Source organism: Lathyrus oleraceus, chromosome 2 (assembly GCF_024323335.1).
Source record: "Lathyrus oleraceus cultivar Zhongwan6 chromosome 2, CAAS_Psat_ZW6_1.0, whole genome shotgun sequence".
In the NCBI taxonomy this organism is placed as follows: domain Eukaryota; kingdom Viridiplantae; phylum Streptophyta; class Magnoliopsida; order Fabales; family Fabaceae; genus Lathyrus; species Lathyrus oleraceus.
The window spans coordinates 426,506,283-426,529,782 of NC_066580.1; the positions used below are offsets into that span (position 1 = coordinate 426,506,283).

The following is a 23,500-nucleotide window of genomic DNA, read 5'->3' on the forward strand; positions in this document are numbered from 1 at the left end:
TTAAAGCTTAGCCTGTGATAAACGCCTGAATAAGGTTCGAGATTATCCCGGTATTAAAATCTCCTACGTTATTGGTTGGCATGTATAAAACCAAGGTTTAAGGTTCATGAGCTTAGCTGGTGGTAAATGCTTACAAAGTTTGTTTAAAAGTTTGAAGACTAACCGCTCCAAGATTCTCGTGGAAAGAAGACTAACAACTTTAATAAGTCGTTTGTGGAAAGAAGACTAATCGCTTTGATCTGTCGTTTGTGGAAGGATGACTAACCGCTTGAATCAACCTGTTTGGAAGAGAACATTGAATTGCTAAATTCCAAGTCTTGTCGTTTGTAAGTTTTACCTACTAAAAACTCTTGAAGTTTATTGGATACTCTCGAGACCAATTCTTAAGAAGAGGAGTAGGTCGTTTTTTGTTTGACCATATCTCTATACATCTTGGTATAATCTCTTTCTCTTAAATCTTTATTTTCTGTAATTTATATTCCGCAATTTATTTTCCACTACTTATTACTCAAACATTTTACAAAAAGTTTTTAAACTCATTTTTGTATAGGTCTATATATATTGATCAAACTATTCTCATAATGCATGCAATTTAGTGAAATACCTAAATATTTTCAACTTTCCTCGCTTAAAATTGAAAATTTCTTGATATAAAGTAGAAACATGAAATCTATCACCTTACATATATCCTTTGTTGAGATCATTCTAGACATTTATCACGTTTTCACTAAACACAACCCTCTCTACAACTTGTGGCTTCATTGAGTTAATCAAACATAAATAAATGATATTATTACATTTCTCTCATGCAATGAAATTGAGATAATCTTGTTTTGGTACATAGATCATGTCATAACGAGCCCGAGCTTGCTCTTTGTTGCAAGAACATGACACAAATGTGTCGCCCAACCATGGTAATGTTATCTCATTTTAATTATGGTGTTACATTGACTGTTGTTGGATCCTCAAATGGTTGAATGTAGTAAGGATCCAATACTACATGAACACTTAAACTTCCTCCATTTTTCTTGTTATTAAAGTTTCCTCGAGCCATCCTTGAAATAAATCGGGCTATATATGACACCATATGAGCAAATGTACAAGAACTCATCAACGCAAATGAGTGAATGAAGAATTGATTTTCAATGAAGATGAATGTGAACCAATTACAATCATTTATAGTAGTTGAAGATTCTAACTAAATATGTCAGCTCATAGTCCACGTGACATGACAGCTATTAGATCAAAACTAATTTATATATATGTTACAATAGTTAAGAATCGGTCTTATATAAGTAGTACTCTTTTTCAGAATTGAATTTACGTAAAATGTTATTTCAATACACCCAAAAGAATAATATTTAAAAAATTGATTTATGTGATCTAAATTTTAAACCACATACATTTTTTAATGATAAATTGTTAGTAATTAATTGTTAATATTATGAGATCGAACGATCTCAAACTCATTTAACTACTAGCTCAATTAATTCGCTACTCCTCCCATCTATACATGACATTCTCAAATATTTTTTGTTCATATTTTATTTTAGAGAGAGTATCACTTTTTTTTAAATTACTCTAAATCTGATCTAAATGTTTTTATAAAATGACATCTAAATAAATTTAATAAAATTTAAGTTTATGTAATTTTTAATTTTTTAGATTAATTTGTGATTTTAATTTAAATCACTTTAAATTTAAACACTCCTAATTATAAGAAAAATGAGAAAAAATATTATTTTAAAATAAAATTATTTAGTTTAGTTATGAGAGAGGAGAGGGATCAAAATTCCTCTTTATGTCTATTTTAGCTCCTCTTTAAAATGGAAAAAAATTGGAGGACCATTATAACTAATAGAAAACAAGTCTAAAAATATTATTGTGCTTTCATTTTATTCAAAGGTTACTGATACATGCCTATCTCTTTATATAGATTAGAAAAAGCTTTAAAATAGAAACTAACTATTATAACAAATTTATCTAAGCTAACTAACTGAGATTTATAAGGAAGTAATCGACTTAAGTGTTATCTGGAGTATTATTCATTAATATTTTCCCTCAAGTTGGAGGGTGAGGGTTATAAATATTAGGGGAGTTTTTTTTTTCCGTTAGGGAATATTGAAAATTGTGGGACTTCTTTTTTTTAGAGCAACACTTTTATAAGAGACGCACCACATAGTCATCCAAAATCTTAAGGTGATAGATGAACGGGTTCTCTCACTTATAAATGTTAAGTCTCTATATTTCCAACCAATGTGAGACTATTACTCATACTAATCACACTTGCTACATTCTCAACACTCCCCCTCAAGTGTGAGTCCACAATGCTCTACCTCAAGTAAAAATTCTTCTTATTTCCACAAACTCTTATACCATACGAAACGTTTCTTACTCACCACCCTTATGGCGCCGTTCACACTTTTCAACGGAACGTTTCTTACTCACCACCCTTGTGGTGTCATTAACTTTTGATACAAGTAAGTCAATCCCTTTCTCGAACCAAAGGCTCATAATACCATGTGTTTGCGGAGTTTTTTTCACTAGGTAGAATTGAACATTGTGAGATTTCTTTTTAGAGCAACACTTTGTGAGAGACACACCACATATTCACCCAAAATCTTAAGGTGATAGGTGAATGGATTCACTCACCTATAAATGCTCAAGTCTCCATATTTTCAATCAATATGAGACTATTACTCACATTACTCACACTTGCTACATTCTCAACAATGAACACCCAACTTGAACATTAGATCATGAAATATTTTAGTCCCCAATAATTTTGTAAAAATATCAACTTATTGTTGATGAGTTGATAAATGAGTTGTTGTGAAAGTTCCTGATTGTATATGATCTCTGACAAAATGACAATCAATTTTGATGTGTTTGATTCTTTCATGGAAAACTGGATTGACAGCTAAATGAATTGCTACTTGGAGACTTGATAGCAAACTTCTTAACCAAATTAGTTCACTAGTAGCATGTGTCATTACGTGATATTCTGCTTCACTTGAGGATTGAGATATATTTACTTTCTTCTTTGTTTTCCATGAAATTGGAGCATTACCAAGTTTCTTTAAGTAGCTAGATATGGATTTTCGTGTTAGTGGACATGATGCCCAATTTGAATAAAAAAAATTAACTAATTTGAGGTTATTATATTTTGGTAAAACTATACCTTGACCTGGTGAGGGCTTGAGATAACTTAACACTCTTATCGTTGCATTACAATGATCCTGAATAGGTGTTTGAATGAATTGAGTTAAGATGTCTACATAGTAGGAAAATTCTAGCCTTGTTATTGTAAGATAAACAGACAACCAACTAATCTTATTTACTTTAATGGATCTGAATATGGAGGTCCTTTGGCTATAACAAGTTTATGGTTTTATTCAATTGGGAATGAGTAAGATTTGGAACCAGACATAGCACATTCATTTAAGATGCATAATGTGTATTTTCTTTAAAAGATGAGCAATCCCTCTTTTCTTTGTTCTAGCTCGAGACCAAGTAAATATTGTAATGATCCAAGATCTTTCATATCAAAACATTGACTAAGATGTTGCTTGAGTTTTTTACTTGCTTCATCGTTATTCCCAACAATGATTAAGTCATCGACATATTATCAAGACTACTAGAAAAATATGTTGATGCGAGTATGTGAAGAGGCTATGATCAGCATGACTTTCTTGGAATCCATAGCTTATTAATGAGTGAGAGAGTTTCTAGTACCAATTTCTAGATGCTTGGTGTAAAAGGTATAATGATTTCTTCAATCCACATTCCATGTTTTTGTTGGCAGTGTTGTAACCTTGTGAAAGTTTCATGTAGACATATTTTATTAAATTTTCATGTAAGAATACATTAATAACATCCATTTGGTGTATTTTCCATCCTTTGGCTACTTTAATATTTAGTAAGCATCTAACAATTGCCATTTTAGCAACTTGCGCAAATGTTTCATTAAAATATTCGCCCTCTACTTTAGTGAATCCTTTTGCTATTAGACGAGCTTTGTATTTTTCAATTTCTCGTGTAGCTTTACGTGTTTGATCATGTAGGCCCTTTGTATCCTATCACTTTTCTTCCTTTGCGTAATATGGTTATTTCCTAAGTCTTATTATCTTCTAAAGCCCTAATTTCTTGAGCCATAGATTTTTGCCATATTTTATATTTTGTTGTTTGACTATATGAATTAGGTTTGTCATATGAAGTGATGGACGGAAGATATGCTTTATGTTATTCTGAAAAAAATTCATAGTGCAAGAATTGTGAAATTGGATATTTGACACTATTAGGAAATGATATTTTAGAGTTAGTGTTGACATTGTAAAAATGGTATTCTTCGAGATAGGCTAGAGGGTGTTTTACCCTTGGTGTTATGTCAACTCCCTCACTGTCAGTGACTTTATTGCTCATATTATCAACATCTTCTTGATGTTCCCCCTCACTAGTAACTTGGAAAAGTCATTGTGATGATCCCACTCACTTGCATTATTATCCTGAGATTTATTGATGGTATCAATGTCATTACTTATTGCGTTTATGTCTTCTAAATTCTGAATTGGCATGACTAATCTTTGCTGAATTATCTTCAACAAGTTCTGTAGAATCTATGGTGTATCTAGTTGCTTCCTCGCGATCGCCATTGTCTATAATTGCATTTGTTTCTACAACATTAGTTCGAGTTGAACATCATTAGTGGAATTTAACTCTTGAACATCAAAATAGTATTATGTTGCATTAATGACACTCACATTGGTAGTGTCACTTTCTTGATTATATGGATAAATGTCTTCATAGAATATTATGTCTCTGGATGTGTAAAAGGAATGATTTTGAATACTATAGACTTTACATCCTTTTTTCCATGTGGATAACCTATGAACACGCATTTTTATCTCTTGAATAAAAAATTTCTATTGGTTTAGACACACTTTTGGTGTGATATAAACAACCAAAGCTTTTCACTGTTGATAGTTTGGTGCCTTTTTTAAAAGTAAATCATTTAGGGTGATCCCCTTATTAGCTATTATGGGTATTCTATTGATTAAATATGATGCAATTAGCATAAAATCTCCCCAAAACAATAGTGGAAGATTTACTTGAAAATGCAAAACTCTAGAAATGTTTAATATTTGCCTATATTTGCGCTCTAATCTTCCATTTTGTTAAGGTGTTGAGATACAAGAGGATTCATGAATAATTCCTTCTTGTTGAATAAAATTTTGAAATTTTGAATTCAAAAATTATGTACCATTGTCGTTGTGTATTATTTTGATTTATTTATTGAATTTCCTTTTGATAAAATTGCAAAAATTCATCAAGTTTTACAGAGTTTCAATTTTGTTGTTCATTGAATACGCCCAATTACCTAGAGAATAATCATCTATAGTTGTTAAGAAATTATGTGAATCATTATGTGTGGCAGTATCCCCTAAAGATCACAGTGAATCAAATCAAATAGTGCATCGACTTTATTGTTACTCGATGAAAAATAATTTTTGCATTATTTTGATTTGCGGAAAATGTCACAACAACTATCTTTATTTGAATCAAAAGTACGATTGAGATAATGATAAATATATTGAAGAACTTGAGTAGAATGGTGTCTCAATTGCATGTGCCACAAATGTGTCATATTTTTCTTAGTTATACCTAAGAAACCAACATGATATTGTCTTGAAAGCACATATATACCTTCATGTAAATCACTGAACTCAATATTATCCATCGAAGCTTGGCCCTGAATTATGCACCAAGTTTTATCACATGTAACAATAGAATTTAGATCACAAGTCAATTTATGAATTGAAATTTGATTGCAATTGAAATTTGGAACCAAAAGCACATTATGCAACATGAATGATTTGATAAGTGCACATCTCCCTTATTTTCAACTAATGTTGAAGTTCCAGGTGGTGTTATTTTATGAAAAGGTCTTTCCAATTTTTGCATCCTTTTAAATGAGTAATGTGGTGTGAAGCACCACTATCAAGTATCCAAGTGATGGTGTTTAGTGATTTACCAGTCATTTTGTCATGTGGGCTAGCTTGACTCTTGACACGAAATCCATGCATAGCGTGACCTGGAACTGATCCCGTTGTGTTGTCTTTCTTCTCATCTTCTTGTGCAAAATTTGCACCATTGCCTCCTTTTTTATATTTCTCTCTGTGTTGAGTTCTTCTAGATTTATAATTACTCAGATAACCAACAATCTCAAAGCACTTTACTTTGATATGCCTTGTTTTTCCACAGTGATTACATTTCAATTTGGAGTTGTCTTTCCACTTTGATTTCTTTGTCTTGAATAAGTAGAAAGTAGAACTCATTTCAATCTTGGTGCTCTTTTCTTTATCTGTTGTATAATGTGATTCCTTTCTTTGTATTTGATTAAAAATACGGCGTAAGGAAGAAATAGGATGAGAGTAGAGAATGGTTCCTTTTATTTGACTAAATTTCTCATTGTCAAGACCTCCAAGAAATAAATGAACATGATGGTCTTCTTCCCTGTGTAGCAATTTATTGGAAGCTTCACAGTTACATTCAAGTAGAGGTTTCAATTCATCAAGTTCATCAAACATACTTTTGAATTTCGTATAATAATCAATGACACTCATATCAGCTTCTTTTCCCATCACGTAGACAATACGCCATACCTAGTGAATTCTTGGTGCGTTGATCTAACTAAATCATTCTTCAAGATCGAGTCAAATATCTCAAGTAGTTGATGCGTGTGAGATGTTACCGTGTATATTTGGATCGGTGGCATTGATCATCCAAGCCATCACCATTGAATTAACATTTTCTCAATATGTAAAATTTGTTGATTCTTTGCTAGGTTTCTTGATAGATCCATCGATAAACCCAAACTTTATCTTTGCTCGCAGAGCAATTTTCATTGATCTTGCCCATGTACAATAATTTTGGTCATTAAGTGTTGCAGGGACCAAAAGTATTCCAGGGTTATAAGACGTATTCAAGGTGAATGTCATATTCAAGATGACGGTTGAGGTATTTTTCTTCTTCTCAAATTTGTCTTTTGAAAGAGTTTAAATTTATATTTTGAAAGAGCTTTATCGTTTGAAGAATCCAAATCGTTCTGCTCTCATGTCATAATAGAAAACAAGTATGAAAATATTGTTTGTGTTTTCATTTTATTCAAATGTTATTGATATATATGGAAGTAAATAACTTAAGGGCTATCGGATATATTATTAGCTAATAATAACATATGCATTTTTTATTTTAGAGAAATCAATATCAACAATATGAGTTTCAACGTGCATGAAAATGAACACTATATATTTGGGTTGGAGAAGATTAGGGGTGTTCACGGTGCGGTTTGCGCGGTTTTTGCGATAAAAATCACCCAAACCGCAAGAGAAAAAAGCATGCGGTTTGGTTTGGTTCGGTTGACTTTTAGAAATAAAACCAAACCAAATCAATGCGGTTTGGATTGGTTCGGTTGGTTCGATTTTTTATAATATTTTTATTCAGCCATATAGACTCCTATAAATACGACATAACTTTGTGTTTAGTCATTCATACATTACTAAATAACATTAAAATTCATCATATTTAGACAAAAATGTTTAATTCAATATACAAAAAATCAGATTAGACAAAAGTGGAATAAAGGACAAATATAAATAGTAGCATAAAATAATATCAAAGAAATTATAATAAAACAAAAAAATATATATATGAGATGAGAGATTAGAGAAGATGAAAAAAAGAACATAAGAGATGCGAGATTGAGAAGAAAAGTGCAATAAAAACGTAACATAAAAGATAAAAAAAGAAAGAACATAATAAATGACTTATTAGAGTAGAATAAGTGAGATCTACATGGAAAAGAAGATGAGAAGAATGTGTGATACTATTATGAGAGTTTTAAGAAGGTTGAAATTGAAATCCTAAGTGTGATTAAGAGAAAATTGTTTGTAATTGTAAGCTTAAGGCATACTAGGTTTGAGGTTTGGGTTGGATGTGGGATAAGTGAAGTTTGGGTTGTAACATAATGCGATTTGGTTTGGTTTAGTTCGGTTTGCAAAATACAAACCGCAAACCAAACCAAACCAAACCGTGCGGTTTTATTAAAAAATGACCCAAACGAATCCGAACCAAATGCGTTTTTTTGCGGTTGCGATTTGATTTAGTTTGATTTGCGGTTTTCTATTGGGTTGGTTTGGTTTTGAACACCCCTAGAGAAGATCATACAAGTGTGTTTTGAATGTAACCTGCCAGCTAGCATGATTTCTACATCACCAATTATAAAAGTCCTCTTAAAAATCATCGACCAAAATACAATTCAAAATCATCCAAATTTGACTGAAATCTTTATTTGTTAACGTTTACCTCGATCTATAAAGACTTTATATCAAATATTATTTGAAAGTGTATTTAAGTATATACTTCATATATCTAGACTTTGGACATTACCTCTCATAAATGTTATTGTCGAATTGTCTACTATGTCGTTACAAACCAATACCAAATATGTGAGAGATCATTTCCTATGGACCAAACAAAACCATGACTTATGAGTTTGTTAGCTTGTAGAAAAGAAAACCACTACAAAATCTTAAAACAAGGGGTCAATACCATTTTATTTTATTTTTAATAAGTTAGGAATTAGATAAGTTCAAAATCTCTCTTTTTCTTTTTTCCCTATTGTTGGAAGATGACTCACTTTGGCATCTTAATTAGGTTCTCATTTCCTCAAAAAAAAATTCTTCATTTTAATAGTAAAATATAGTAAATTCAATGTTGAGTCTGTTTGTTTCAAATTTTTTAAAGTGATTTTTAATAGTGTAATATATTTTAGTTGAAAAATAATTTATAAAGTTTTTTTAAAAAATAAGCTTTAAATAAAAAATGGATTTAAATAGTTATTTTTAAAATACTACTTTAAATATTTCATTTTTTTAGTATAAATTTATTTGGATATCAAAATTTTAAAAAATTACTTAAATTTGAATTATTTTTTAAATCACTTAAATTAGTAAAAAATCACTTAAATATTATTTTAAGTATTTTATCTTTTTAATATAAATCTTTCTTAATTTTGATTTAATAATTTTAAATTTTAATTTGGGTATTGAAAATACAAAAACATTTTGTTTGAAATTTAAAATCCAAATTACTAAAGGACAAGTTTATTTGGATGAAAGACCATATTATCCTTTAATTAAAAAAATGAAACTTGACAAACTTAATTACATTTTTTTATCTTTTAAAACTTCAGTAAGTTTCTCTTATTTTTTTGTTTGTTTAAAATTTATATAGGATATTGCTAATATTTGACACAAATCCGACATATTTTGCATTTATGTCGGATTTATAATATAATCGGTGTTTAGAATTTTTATCATATATTTTGTAAAATTCGATGTATAGTGTGGCGGTGATATAGATTTTTTAATTTTTTAAAAATAAAAATACATGAGTTTTGGCTCGATTAATTATAATTTTATGTTTAAAGGCAACAAAAGTGATATAGAATTTTTTTTAAAATATGATATAGTATTTTGATTGCCACCAGACTTTACAAAATAACATGTATTGGTAGGGTGGCGCTGTATTTTTATAAAATTTAGTATGTCTTTTTTAAATAATTAATAATTATATTTATTTGTTTATTAGCGAGACGTAACATAATTTCAACATAAATTTCACTACATTTTGATATAACATAACATAGTATAAACTCAACTACATCTTGACACAACAAAACATATCATATACTAAACATAAAATTAACAGCATTCTAACATATAAAAAGTGTTGATACAATTTAGATCTTACTAAAATATTGGTGTAATATCGATCATACTAAAGTGTAAATATTCATCGAGTCTAATTATTGGTTCTTCCAAATCTACGTGTTATCTCTTTGGTGTGTGTATTTTGTCTTCGTGTTTCCAATGTTTTATGTGATCCACAGATGTTGATTTCAATTCTCTGGCACCTTAGATACAATTCTCTTTCCAATGGTCTGTAACTAGAGGCAATGGACAATCAAAATTCATCTTTAACTGAACTCAATGGCCATTATTGACAAAACCAACTAGAAGAAGTTTACGTTTACATGAAGACATAGATGAAGATGATAGAAGTGGGAAAAACAATGATGTTCAGATTCTTACACAATGTAACTAATATAATATTGTACCTAAAAGTAATAGGATAACTCATACAAAATCGTCATCCACTTTTCACGCCCCTAAACACTCAACATGGATTTTACCGCATCATAGCTTCTACAAATGTCCTTATTCTTGCAGACCATATACCCAATACGAAATAGGCTCCACTACCATCCACCGTATATAAATCATCATATATGAAGTTTAAGGTGCAACTATGATAATAATACATTCTACACCTTTTCATTCACAAACTAACTTGGGCGTCAGAGTTCTAACATTGCAGGTTCACAGTGCGCTACAACACCATTGATATGCACCATCACATTGATAATCTACATCATCAATTCACCAATAATTTCGGTTTCGTAAAGAAACATTTGCGTCATATGTGGGAAATTGACTTTTGATCCTTGCGAATTTCCACAATCAGATCTCTTCTGATTCAAATCTCAAGCGCTTTAACATTTACGCTAAGATAGAAGCAAATTTTGATCTCATTTCCAAAAGTACTTCAGAATCCTCTAATTAAAGATAACCTTCAATCTTTGTCATAAATGCAACTGGTGGAGATCTACTCAAAAAAAAAAGAATCTCCATTGTTGAGTTCTCTCGAATCAACATCACTAACCGAGAAGCGAAAGAGCGATAAACCAATATTAGGGTTCTAAGACCATGAAAAGATGTATGGAATTCCTAACGCGACACTTCCATTGATCATTACAGCTACCATCGTTAATCACTTTGTCTCAGAGATCCTCCTTGATGACGGAAGTTCTTACAATTTGATATACCTCAGAATCTTCATAGAGTTGGGATTAAGAAAGCAGGATCCAAAGTTGTGCAAAGGCCAGAGCCTCCTAACATTCAATTATTTCCTCTACTCTTCTATGTGGACATGTATATCTGTTGGTTTCCTTGGGACATGGGAGAAATAAGAGATCTATGAACTTTTTATTTTTTGTGATTCCTTATAGAAGAATTTACAACAACATTCTCGTTTGGTCATTCCTAGCAACATTAGTCGTGGTGCCTTCCCCCATCCACCTGAAAATGAAGTACCACAAAGTTTTTGGAAATCCAATTGTAATCATAGTTGACATGCGTGGAGCACGGAGGATACATGAAGAAACACTGGAAAGTCTGTATCTTTGGTTGTCATCCCTAATAAGAGAAGGAAGGAGGCATGTGAAGCAATATGCATAGTCGATTTCGACATATGTGAAGACGAAACTCCACGGGAAGGTGAGCTTGGTCCCTCGATCGGGATCAAATTGAAGGTTTTAAGGTCGGTTCCAAATGGATAATTCAAAGTTATCCAAATAGAAGATAATTGACATGGTTGGTTAAGATAGGGGTTGACCTATCCATTGGGGTCAAGAAATGATCAATCAAATGCTTAATCTTAATCTTTTCACCGTTTATCCCCATGAGATGTCATGCATAGAACCCTACGTAGCATGTCATCAATTAAACACCAATCCTAGTGCTCAGGACGTGTCATAAACGAGAAGGCGACAATCTTCTTGTATCCAAAAGACTCATACCTACTTCCAAGCATAAACAAGTTGGTGGACAATTCGACTGGGTACAAGCTTTTGTCATTTATTGATACGTATTTAAGCTACAATTAAATACCTATGTATGAGTCAGATAAAGAGAAGACGACCTTCATGATCGAACAAGCAAACTACCAATATGCCTTTTGGCTTGAAGAATGGAGGGGATCAATATCAAAGTATGATGAATTAGGTTTTCAAATAAAAAATAGGCGAAACATTGGAGGTTTACAGGGACAACATGATCATTAAGTCCAAAGAAGAGGGATTACACGACTAGCATCTCGCGCGTGTTCGTTTAAGAGATCTTTAGTATAATATGAGACTCAATCAATAAAAATGCACCTTTGGAGTCAAGGTTGACAATTTTATGGGCTTTTATCTGACATAGAGGGGCATATAAGTGAACCTGGATAAATGTGAAGCGGTTATTCACATAGTAGCTCTGACAATCAAGAAGGAAGTTATAAAGTTAAATGGGATAATGACACCCTTAAATAGGTTCATCTCAAAACCAGTGCAACACACCTTATCGTTCTATAAACTATTAAAGAAATAAGAACTTTTTGTGTAGACCTCAGATTGTCAACATGCATTTCCATCCTTGAAAATGGCCCTATCAACTTCACCAGTATTATCTCGGTATTCATTCGGGGACATTTTGTTCCATTACATGGTTACATTCGATGAAGAAATAACATTGTCCTCGTAACAGAGACAAATTCAATCCAAAGTCCAGTCTATTTCACCTCCAAAGCCTTAGAAGGACTAGAGACACACTATGAAAATATAGAAAAGGCAACATTTTTTACCCCATGCCATATTTATCTGAATCAACTTACCATTGAAGAAAGTACTCTGTCATCTGGATTTAGTATAAAAGCTAATGAAATTCTCCATTGAGATGTATGAACTTTTTTCCTTTAAATCAAGGGAAGCACTAAAAAGCAATTTTTTTCGAAGAGTTTATTGTAGAATTGACCCCAGGCACACTAGAGCCATCTAATACCTGCGAAGTGTTTACAAACGGGTCATCCAACAGTCGAGAAAGTGGAGTCGGTCTAATCCTAGAGAATGAAGTTGACCTGATGATCGAAATATCTCTATGTTTTGAATTTTCTTCCACCAATAATCAAGTAGAGTATGAAGTAGTTATTGTCAATCTCATATTGGCCGCTAAGATGAGGGTAAATAGTGTTAGATTAAGAATAGACTCCTAACTCATGGTCTCACAAGTCAAAGGAGAAGCTCAAACAAAAGAGTCATTATTGTAGTGATATGTCTCTTTAGCTAGAGAAAAGATGGCGAAGTTGAAGACTTCAGAGACATTGCACCTCCTAAGAGAGCATAGCACTCTAGCTGACGTCCTGTCCAAACTAACCAACATTTAGGCTTCTGGGGTAAATCACTCTTTCATCCAATAAACTTTGAAAAGTCCCGGTATTTAAGCTCTAGAGGTTACGGTGATGGAAATAAATGACAACATACGAGTCTCTTGGATATCTCACATTGCAGTATAGATCGAGCAAGGAATGTTTCGTACCAACCCAATTGAAGTCGCCTTCGTAAAACGAAGAGCTAGTTCATACTCTTTGATATAAGAAACCTTGTACCAAAAGGGGATTGTTGACCCTTATATTCAATTGCTTGGAAGGATAATAATTTGCATATGATCTTGCTAAAGTGCATGAAGGAATTGTTGGACAACACTTATGTGCTTGAGCTTTGGCCAAGAAAGTTCTTAGAGTCAGGTAATACTGTCCTCCATGGTCCAGAATGCTAACGAATACGTAAAGAGATATGATAATGCCAACACCCCCCATTAGAATTACATATTTTGCCATCACCTTAGACTTTGTCATAATGGGGGATGGATATTCTCGAACTTTTCCCTTAGAACCAAGGCATCTTAAATTTATGATCGTGGAAGTATATTACTTTACCAAGTGGATTAAAGAGGAAGCATTGGTAAAGATCACAACATCCAACATTTATAAATTTTTCAAGACGAACATCCTAGATTGGTACAAGATCCCTTAAGTTGTCGCGGTAGATAATATAACATAATTCACATATAAGAACTTCAAAAAGCTTTTGGAATACTTAAAGGTTAAAAGGAATTTCACGTCAGTAGAACATCCTCTGACATACGGACAACCGAAGCAGAGAATCGAGTATTTTTAAGAGGGTTAAATCAAATACTTGAAGCGAATAAGGGAAACTGGGCATATGAGCTCCCACACTTCCTCTCGGCATACAAAAATATGCCTCATTCAACAACTAACGAGACTCCTTTTTGACTGACTTACAAGACCGAAGTCGTCAATTTTGTCAAAGTAGAAGAGTTTAGCTGGAGGACGGTGCACCCCTTATTTGAGAAGGGTATTGCTGAAGCAATATGAGAAGAGATAGACTTACTAGAAGAGAGAATGAATTCCACCACCCTTATGAGCATCGTTGTCAAGTAGGACGCAGTAGCCAAATACAACAAGTGAGTTCGACCCTGATATTTTAAACATGAATATCTCATGTTAAAACAGTTCGACGTCAGAGGGAAAAATTTTGGAGACAGAAAACTCCCAACTAATTTTGAAGGACCATATAGGATCAAGACTATCATAGGAAATATAGCCTACACTCTAGATACTTTGACTTGGGAGTCCATCCTAAGGACGCGGAACCTTGCAAAACACAAGCAATATTTTAGTTAAGCATTTCAAAGTTTTCCCGAAGATTGTAATTATGTATCCTACTATGTAATATTTTTATATTAACATTACAATGCTCTTTGTTAAAATTATATATATATATATATATATATATATATATATATATATATATATTATATATATATATATATAAATATATATATATATATATATATATATATTAAAGAAAGCGGGGTACACGGTAATTATGGTGTACTATGCCATAACTGGAACACACCTCTTTTGGTAGATAGGCCTTACAAAGCAAGGCGGTTAAGCCCGAGATATGATAATCTTGAATCAGAGTCAAACCTAGGGGCAAGGGAGATCTAAAAGTTGGTCGGGAATGATCCTCATTGACGTTGAAGTTTAAGCCATATACCAATGATGAGACGAGTAAGAATGAAGCAAAGCCACAAAGGTTAGAATGATGAAACAAAATCATAGGCAAAAAAGATGAAACAAAATTGTAGGCTAAACAATGAAACAAAATCGTAAGCAAAAACGCTGAAACAAAATTGAAGGCGAAAGAGATGAAACAAAATTGTAGGCGAATAAAGGATGAATAAAATTGCAGACCATCGAAACGGCAAAATGCATAAAGAGGTATGAAGAACTAAATAAAGAAAAGAAAATAAATTATCAAGAATTTTTGTTTTCAAATTAAATTCATTACAAAGAGCTTCAACAACATTAAAGACTACAAAGATCATTCTTTATTCTCCTCATTGTCACTAACAATCTCCCTATCAACAACCATTTTCTCACGACCCATCCTCTTTTGGGGAATATCAATACTCGAGCACAATATATCCACTTGGTTGACGATGTTCTTGAAAGCATCAAAGAATACCTTAAGGCCTTTGTTGTCAGCATCATCAAAATATTTCTTCAACACCACCATCTACTCCGTATGAGCCTCCTTGTTCTTCTTTGGAGTCTCTTCAGCTGTAGTGACTTGGGAGGACAAAGTCTCCTCTAAAAATTTTCACCTATTCAAAGGTTTTTTATTTACCTTTTAGAGACTCTTTAAGAGTGGATACGTTAGCATCCAGATTATAAGGGACACCATGGGTATCCACCTACTTTTGAATATTGGACAACCTAACCACTTCCTTGTAGAGCTCAGACAATTTTTCTTAAAGCTAAGACCATTCCTATATAGGGTCAGAGAGCCAGAAGAGACTATATATGTGTGTGATTCCTGAATGAAGTGACTCCAGGCCCAATGCTTCTAGATCATATCCTTACACTTATTTGGATATTGGCAAAAAGGACCGGTTGAGGAAGGTTCTCCCTCACAGACCCTGTAGAATACAGACTGGGGTTCCGGAGTCTAAGGAGTCACCAAAAAGAAATGATCCTTAAAATAATTCCAACTTTAAATATAGATGCCATACTTTTTAAGTGTTTTATGCAATGAGATCAATCCTTATCCCCCGACAAGGATCCTTGGAAGTACACGCCATACTAAAAAGGTTAAAGAAAAGATTCAGAGGCAACTCTTTATTCTAGTATTCACATCAGTACAATAGAAAAATATAATGTTGCTTAGAAACTATATATTGGCTTCTAAAATTAAGATGATACCCAATTCCTATATCGCTAGGGTCTTGAATGTGTCTCTCTCTAAAAGTCCTAGTAAAATAGGAAGTCCACCACTCATTCCGAGCTATTATAGGAACACTCATATCTGTATGAGCTCTGATAGAGGAAGAAATACAAACAACCACATCCCTCATATTAAGGTTATTAAAGTTCATCTCTTCATTTTTTAAGATTCATCAGCACTCTCCTCGGTTGAGGCGCTAAAGGGTTCATCACCACTTTCTACAAAACTCTCTCCAGATCTTGATCTATCTCTAAGCATGATAAGTTGGGGTTGGATCGATTAACCTTTAATGGATCAGAATTTATAATATATGGGTTTTAAAATACTACAGATGACGAAGAATCCCCGTCATGAGGATTGTTTATCATGTATGCATGCTTATTTTCTATATTGGCCACGAAAAAAAACGCAATATAATATAAGAAAAAGGGACTAGAAATGGTACCTAAATAAAAAGGTGAAGCAAATAAAAGATTAAAGGAAAGTGAAACTCGAAGATAATGGTGAATCAGGAAACACATAACCCAGATAAAAAGAGAAGGTGTCAAAATCATAGGTCATCAGAGCTCAAGGAAGGACGAAACGGTTTGCGAGAATAAAATAAGTCTCAGTTGTAAGAAGAATCGAAAATCATTTGAAAGGCCGGAATAATATTTATATAATAGAGCAATATGGGTAAATCAACGATCCAAAATGAAAGAAAATAGGAAGATGAAAAATAATGGTCAAATCGTGCCTTGAAAGTAAAAAATAACTTGAGAGCACTAAAGTATCCTAGGGGAAAGTATCACGCCCTAACCTACGAACTTAGATCCATGTATAAGGAAATCATGTGAAACATATCAATTATGAGTCTAACATTTAATGTGCTTGTCCCCAGATCTCTTCTACTTTTCTATGTAAAGATCTTGGGACTAGGAGCCCGACCTGGTTTCTGGAAAGGCTTCATATATGTCATGTCACGACAAGCCTTGGGGAAAATTGTTCTGGATCGGTCACATGCCCCATAAAATAGGCTAAATTACCATCCACCATATATAAATCACCACATGTGCAATCTAACATACAACTCTGATAACAATTCATTATACCCATTTTCATTCACACACTAACTTGACTGTTAAAGTGATAAACTTCCAGGTCTACCCACGCTGCATCACCAAAGATCTGCACTACTGCATCAAGAATCTACCTCGTTTTTCACCAATAATTCTGGCTCCATAACGAAACAATTTTCTCTACTAATATTCAATATGATTTGAAGTCTCAAATGAGTAGATTCGGTCCTATAAAATATTATTACATAAATATGTTAAGAATTAACTTGTATTTAAATAATAAATGTAAGCTCATGTTAAATATTTACTTGTTTGTTATTAAGTTCCCTAAGTGGATGACTTGGTTAGCCCATGCAACAATAAAGTTTTCTTTGTAGGGAGTTAATCATGTTCATTTAGCATAGTCAACGAAGAAAAGGATATCAACACATATTAGGTCAAGATGTTGAAAGTGTACCTCATAGTAAATCACCCTTTTTGCACAATCTTATTCCATAATTTCAACACATGATCTTGTCTATTACCTTCGACAAGAACCTTTCATTTATTCCCAACTTTTTTCTAAGCGTGAAAAGTACATAATAGGTGGTATGAAGTTATAAAAAAATTCAATGACATTCATCTAGGCAAGTTCTTGTTCAATCACCAATTTATCATAACCTTAGAAAACAACTTTTTGGATGTGAACAACTTCTTCAGCTTCTCTAGTTTCTATTTAAAATTGACTTCCTTTTCATGTTTTAAGTAAGCAAACCCAACTAAGAATGTCAACTTAGTTGATGTAAAAAAAACAATCTCGAGCAGTGGCAGCTTAGTTTTATATGTGTAGTCGGATATCAGAACCTGATAAAACATATTCATAAGTTTCACGGAATTGGGTTGTATCCAAAATGTATCACCAATAACATCTGATTCCTCATTAATCCTTGACCAACAGAAATACTCGACATCATGAATTAAACTCATCAAATGTTGTATTTCCATGAATGAACCTTTCATAGTATTCTAGTAAGTATCTCTTACTTTGTAAATTATTTGACACTTGTCATAATTTTCAGGAATCCAATATTTCAATGTACCCGTTATGAACCTCGATGCCATGTGGTACTTTGTCATATCATCCAACAACTATCTTTCATCGATTTTTAAATGGCCAAGTATAACATGATCGTGTAAATCCTCGGCTAGATCTAGTTTGTGAATACCACATCTAACTTTTATGTTCCAACCACTATCACTTGATACAGTTCTAAACCAATAAAGGAAAATTGACACTTTTGCTGCAAGTAACCTTCAGCTTTCCTTGTTCTTGTAATTTTCTCCCCTTTCACAACCAAGAATTAGTTTACCGCGCCTACCTTTTACAACATTTGTTGTATCAGAGTGAATGGTAATTATAAAAAATATTATATTGCCGGTCAATACTTTGTGCTCCTGAAAACACTTTAAGCCAATATATATATATATATATATATGGAAAATGCTAACGAGTTCCCCGGATACTAGTTAAGAGATTAAAAAGGTAAGTTGAACATTATTTAAGAGACTAAAAACATAAGTTTTTTCTAAAAAATATGTATTCAATGCATTAAAAACAAAAATAATTCGCTTTTTTTTTACAGATTTCAATACACTAAACATATAATATTTTCATTATTTGAAATTCTTAACCAGTTCCCCGAGGAAATCGGTTAACATGATCATATATATATATATATATATATATATATATATATATATATATATATATATATATATATATATATATATATATATATATATATATATATATATATATATAGAGAGAGAGAGAGAGAGAGAGAGAGAGAGAGAGAGAGAGAGAGAGAGAGAGAGAGAGAGAGAGAGAGAGAGAGAGAGAGAGAGAGAGAGAGAGAGAGAGAGAGAGAGAGAGAGAGAGAGAGAGAGAGAGAGAGAGAGAGAGAGAGAGAGAGAAGAGATAGAGATTAGACAGAGAGAGAGAGAGATTTACGTCATCTTTTTAAAATGTCAAATGAGTAGAGATTATAATGTGTTATCGGCCGATACATCAGTAGTGGTGAAAAATAATGTAAAATCTACATTAACTTCATCCATCCCATATTCATCCATTTAAGATAGTTGAAATAAAAAGAAAAAAAAATAGCCTACTTTTTCAAGGTGTTAGAAAATCTGATAAAAAAAACCTACTTTTTCAAGTTAGCTAGAAAATCTGATTCATAAGATATTATATGAATCTGATCTCAATAGAAATACATATCGAAATTTCAAAAAATCCGATATAAACATATACTAAATATTACATTTACTATAAAGATTCGGTTATTTCTCAATTGTTTTGCCAAAAAAAATGTTCTGATTTCCATCAGATATTTCCAAAAACAATATGATTTTTGATTTTTTTACTAATTTATATAGACTAATTTTTTTCAAATTTATGAAAGATAAATCATGAAAACATCACAATTGACAATTTTTTAAATACAAGGGGTGTCAGGTGTAATTTTAAGAGTGTCAGATAAATTTACTAATTCAAGGAGACTAGTTTTTTTTCTTCAGATTTATGAAAGATAAACTATGAAAACATCACAATTGACATTTTTTAAATGCTTGGGGTGTCAGGTGTAATTTTAGGAGTGTCAAATAAATTGCTCAAATTGGAGGCATATAAAATAAAAATAAAATGAATATGAACTATTTTGGGCTTTACATTTTGCAAAACGATATCCATTAGCCCAACTGATTTTGAACGTGATATTTATACATTAAGTAAAACATCCTTGTTATCCCCACTCTACTAATTTGTTATTCTCACCTCTACCCTCACAATAATTCACAAACCACATTGTGTCCATACCCAAGTTTTCAATCTATCATACCTAATAAGATAATGTTAAGGCTGATAATGTCATCCATGAATCTATCATTCATCCATTTATTAATTTATTTAATTTATATGTTAAATACAACTAATTAATCAATTGAATATAATCCATTCATTTATTAAATATAAAAATTTCAATCTATTCTTTATATGCTTAAAACTACTTAAATACACTATTAAATGAATCTTTTCAATAAACCTTCGCACCTTAGCAAGTAAATTTAGAAATTTCTTTAAAAATATAAATGTATCAAATTTATTCAACTTATTTTAACATCCAATAGATCATCTAAAATAATATAATGAATCTATTTGATTAAATCTAATTGATTTATTTATAAAATTAATTTAATCAATAATATGTTAAATCCGTTGCAACAAAAACAGATAGGCATGCTTTGCATGCTGAACAGATGGCCTCATCACCACCAATTATCTTACTTAATGATTAAGTAAGAGTTAGAAAATGAAGCAAGAATCATGTATTCAATATTTCTCAATCTATTACAAGAAGAGTCTAGGACTATAAATAGGCTCAAAAGTGAAACATTTGTTAGAGTCCAATTCTCTAACCAACTCAAAGTTATAAAATAACAACCCTAAAAAAATAGATTTTTGGAAAATAATTTGAAATGTAACACCCATCTAAAATGATATCCATTTCAAGTTTGGTAATTAAATTGGTGAACGACCCAACGTGTAAGGGTTTAGTGAACAAATCAACAATTTGGTTTTGTGAATCAATAGACTTAAGATGGATTATATTTGCTTGAAGTTTATCTCTGACTAGATGAGAATCTAACACGTTCGTGGAAAATCGGGTTTGTGGCTATGTGAATAGCATTGAGGTTATACCAAAAGATGTTGACAAGCCCATTGTGTGAAATGTTGAAGTCTTGGAGAAGGTAGATGAGTCATTGAGCCTCAAATTATGTGTTGGTTAATGCTCTATTTTCAGTCTTTGAAGATGAGCATGAAATGACGTGTTGTTTCTTGCAGTTCCAGCTAATGAGATTGGTGCCCATGAAGAATATAAAACCTGCTGTAGATTTCCTTGTGGTGGGACATGAGCCACAATCCGAATCAGACAATCTTGTCAGTATCATTCCAAAATCACTGCAGAAAATAGTACTAATGCTGGTGCGTTTTTTACATGTTTCAGAATCCACATTGTTGTCGGCATGTGTGTGGTTGAGGATTTTGACATATATTGGTTCAGCCTTCAAGAATAATAAGAAATGTCAGGCCTTAAGTGTTTTAAATGCAATAACTTACCAATTAAACTTATAAACTGTGTTGGGTTAGTTAGAGGTTCATCATTCTCAATGTCATGTTTCTGACATGGCTCCATAAGAGTGGATGATGGCTTCGCTGCAAGTAGCCCTACATGTTGCACTAAATCCAGATTGTATTTTCGCTGGTAAATATTAATGCCTTTTGAAGATCTAGAGATTTCAAAACCAAGAAAGTACTTGAGGTGTCCCAAGTCTTTAATACTTAATTTGACACCTAAAATTAATTAATGTTGTTTATTTTAGAGATGTTTTTTCCTGCAAGAATTAAATCGTCAACATAAAGAAGGACAATAGTAAAATAAATAGTTGAAGTTTTAGTAAACAAATATTAGTCTGATTTAGATTGTTTATAACCTAAGTCAATGAGGGTGGAGGTTAATTTTTTATTCCAGTGTCGCCTAGATTGCATGAGTTCATAAAAGGACTTGCTTGGCTTACAAACAAGGGTTTTTATCAGAAACATTCAGGTCGGGGGGACATTTCATAAACACTTCCTCATCTAGATCACCATGTAGAAAAGTAGTATTAATGTCCAATTGGTGCAAGAACCAATTGTTGGTGGATGCAATAGAAAGAATAAGACTTATGGTAGTCATCTTGATGACTGAGCTGAATGTTTCTAAGTAATCTAGACCTTCTGTTTGGTTAAAGCCTTTTGTCGCGTTACGCGAAAAACCGGCGGGAAAAAGAAAGAGAGCCGCCACCGTGCGTTATTTATCCCAAAGGTGGGAAAGGAAACGCTCGAAGTAAACCTGGAAAGGAATGGTCTCACGACCAGAGATTGATAGGATCGGGAGTCGGTTATGAGAAGGGAAGGTATTAGCACCCCTACGTATCCGTCGTACTCAACGGGATCCACGCTCAAAAAGAATAGAATAAGGTTGCTGAATAATTGCTCGAAAACTGCACAAAACTGGAATGAAACACGGATGAAAGACAGAGGAAACGGACTCGGCAGGATGTTGCATCCTGGGCCTATGTAGTTTGTCAGAGACAAACATCAGAGTTAACGTAGTTCGGGGACATGGGAAACGTGCTCGCTGGGACATCGCATCCCATGCATACATATCTTCTCTAACCAGAGGAAGAATCAGAGCACTCGTAGCTCAGCTAACGCACGCTGAAACAAAACACTGAAATAGGGACGCTGAGACGTCAAACGAAACACACAACTGGAAACGGAATGCCAATCGCTGGTCTTACATCCAACTCCAAACAAACACCCACAAATAGAATACGGAATGCCAATCGCTGGTCTTACATCCATCTCCTAACACACACAAACAAACAAACGGGAAACCGAATGCCAATCGCTGGACTTACATCAGACTCCGAACAAACAAACGCAAATAGGATACGGAATGCCAATCGCTGGTCTTACATCCATCTCCTAACACACACGACACAAAAGAGTTGAAAAAGAAAAAGGGCGAACAAAACACACGCAAAAACAAAAAGGGCGCCCGGAGAGATCAGCTCATCTCCTGCCTACGTACCTCATCTGGTATGAGGATCCGGGCGACGTAGTTCCCCTTAATAGGGAGAAAACTTCTATCCTAACCAGAGACAAGGGAGATAACAAGCTACTAGGGAGACTACGACTCGAGCCTAGAAGTTGTCATGCATACGATCCCTATGTTGAGGTCTTTAATCAGTAACTTGCACAGGAAGCCAGCTAGCCTAAACAACAAGTAAGCAAACACAAGCACAGGTGAACAGGTATCACACGCTATATGCAAACAAGTGGCTCATACAAGGCTGGGCTTTAGTCAAGGGGTCATATCAACCTCGACAAACAAGCTAACTGGAAAGGGTGTCTGAGGCTCTTAACCACTGACATTGACCGTCAGGGTGAGCAGATGAAAGGTAATGAGGATAAGACCTCATAGCTCTTAACCCAGGCCTGGGTGAGCTTGACTCAATGAAAGTGTGGGGATCCAGAATGAGGGACCCTACTCCACATGACTGACTCTGTATACAAGGATCTTGGGTGTTTATTCAAAATGCATCAGCACGTAGTGCGAGCAAGATGAAAGACTCAACTGAATAGCAGGGGATGGATTGCACATCCCTTCTATCTGCCAATGCCTCTTCACTTAGGAGGTCTTTGAAGTACATGGCACAAACATAAACAACCACAAACATTGCCTCTTAAGGAGGGCTTCAGACAGGTGCCTGCCAAAGATAGCAGGTCTTCCAGACTACATGAAGTCAGAGAGGTTACCTAGGTGGT

General features: G+C 33.2%; 1 protein-coding gene across 1 annotated transcript; it reads right to left on the bottom strand.

The window, feature by feature from the left end:
- Positions 1-4,533: 4,533 nt before the first annotated feature.
- Positions 4,534-6,641, bottom strand: LOC127123534 (uncharacterized). The gene is made up of 3 exons (XM_051053745.1): positions 6,032-6,641; positions 5,378-5,440; positions 4,534-4,673 (listed from the first exon to the last, which is right to left on the bottom strand). The coding sequence occupies exons 1-3, from the start codon at positions 6,639-6,641 to the stop codon at positions 4,534-4,536; spliced, it is 813 nt and encodes a 270-aa protein (XP_050909702.1).
- Between the last annotated feature and the right edge of the window lie 16,859 nt (positions 6,642-23,500).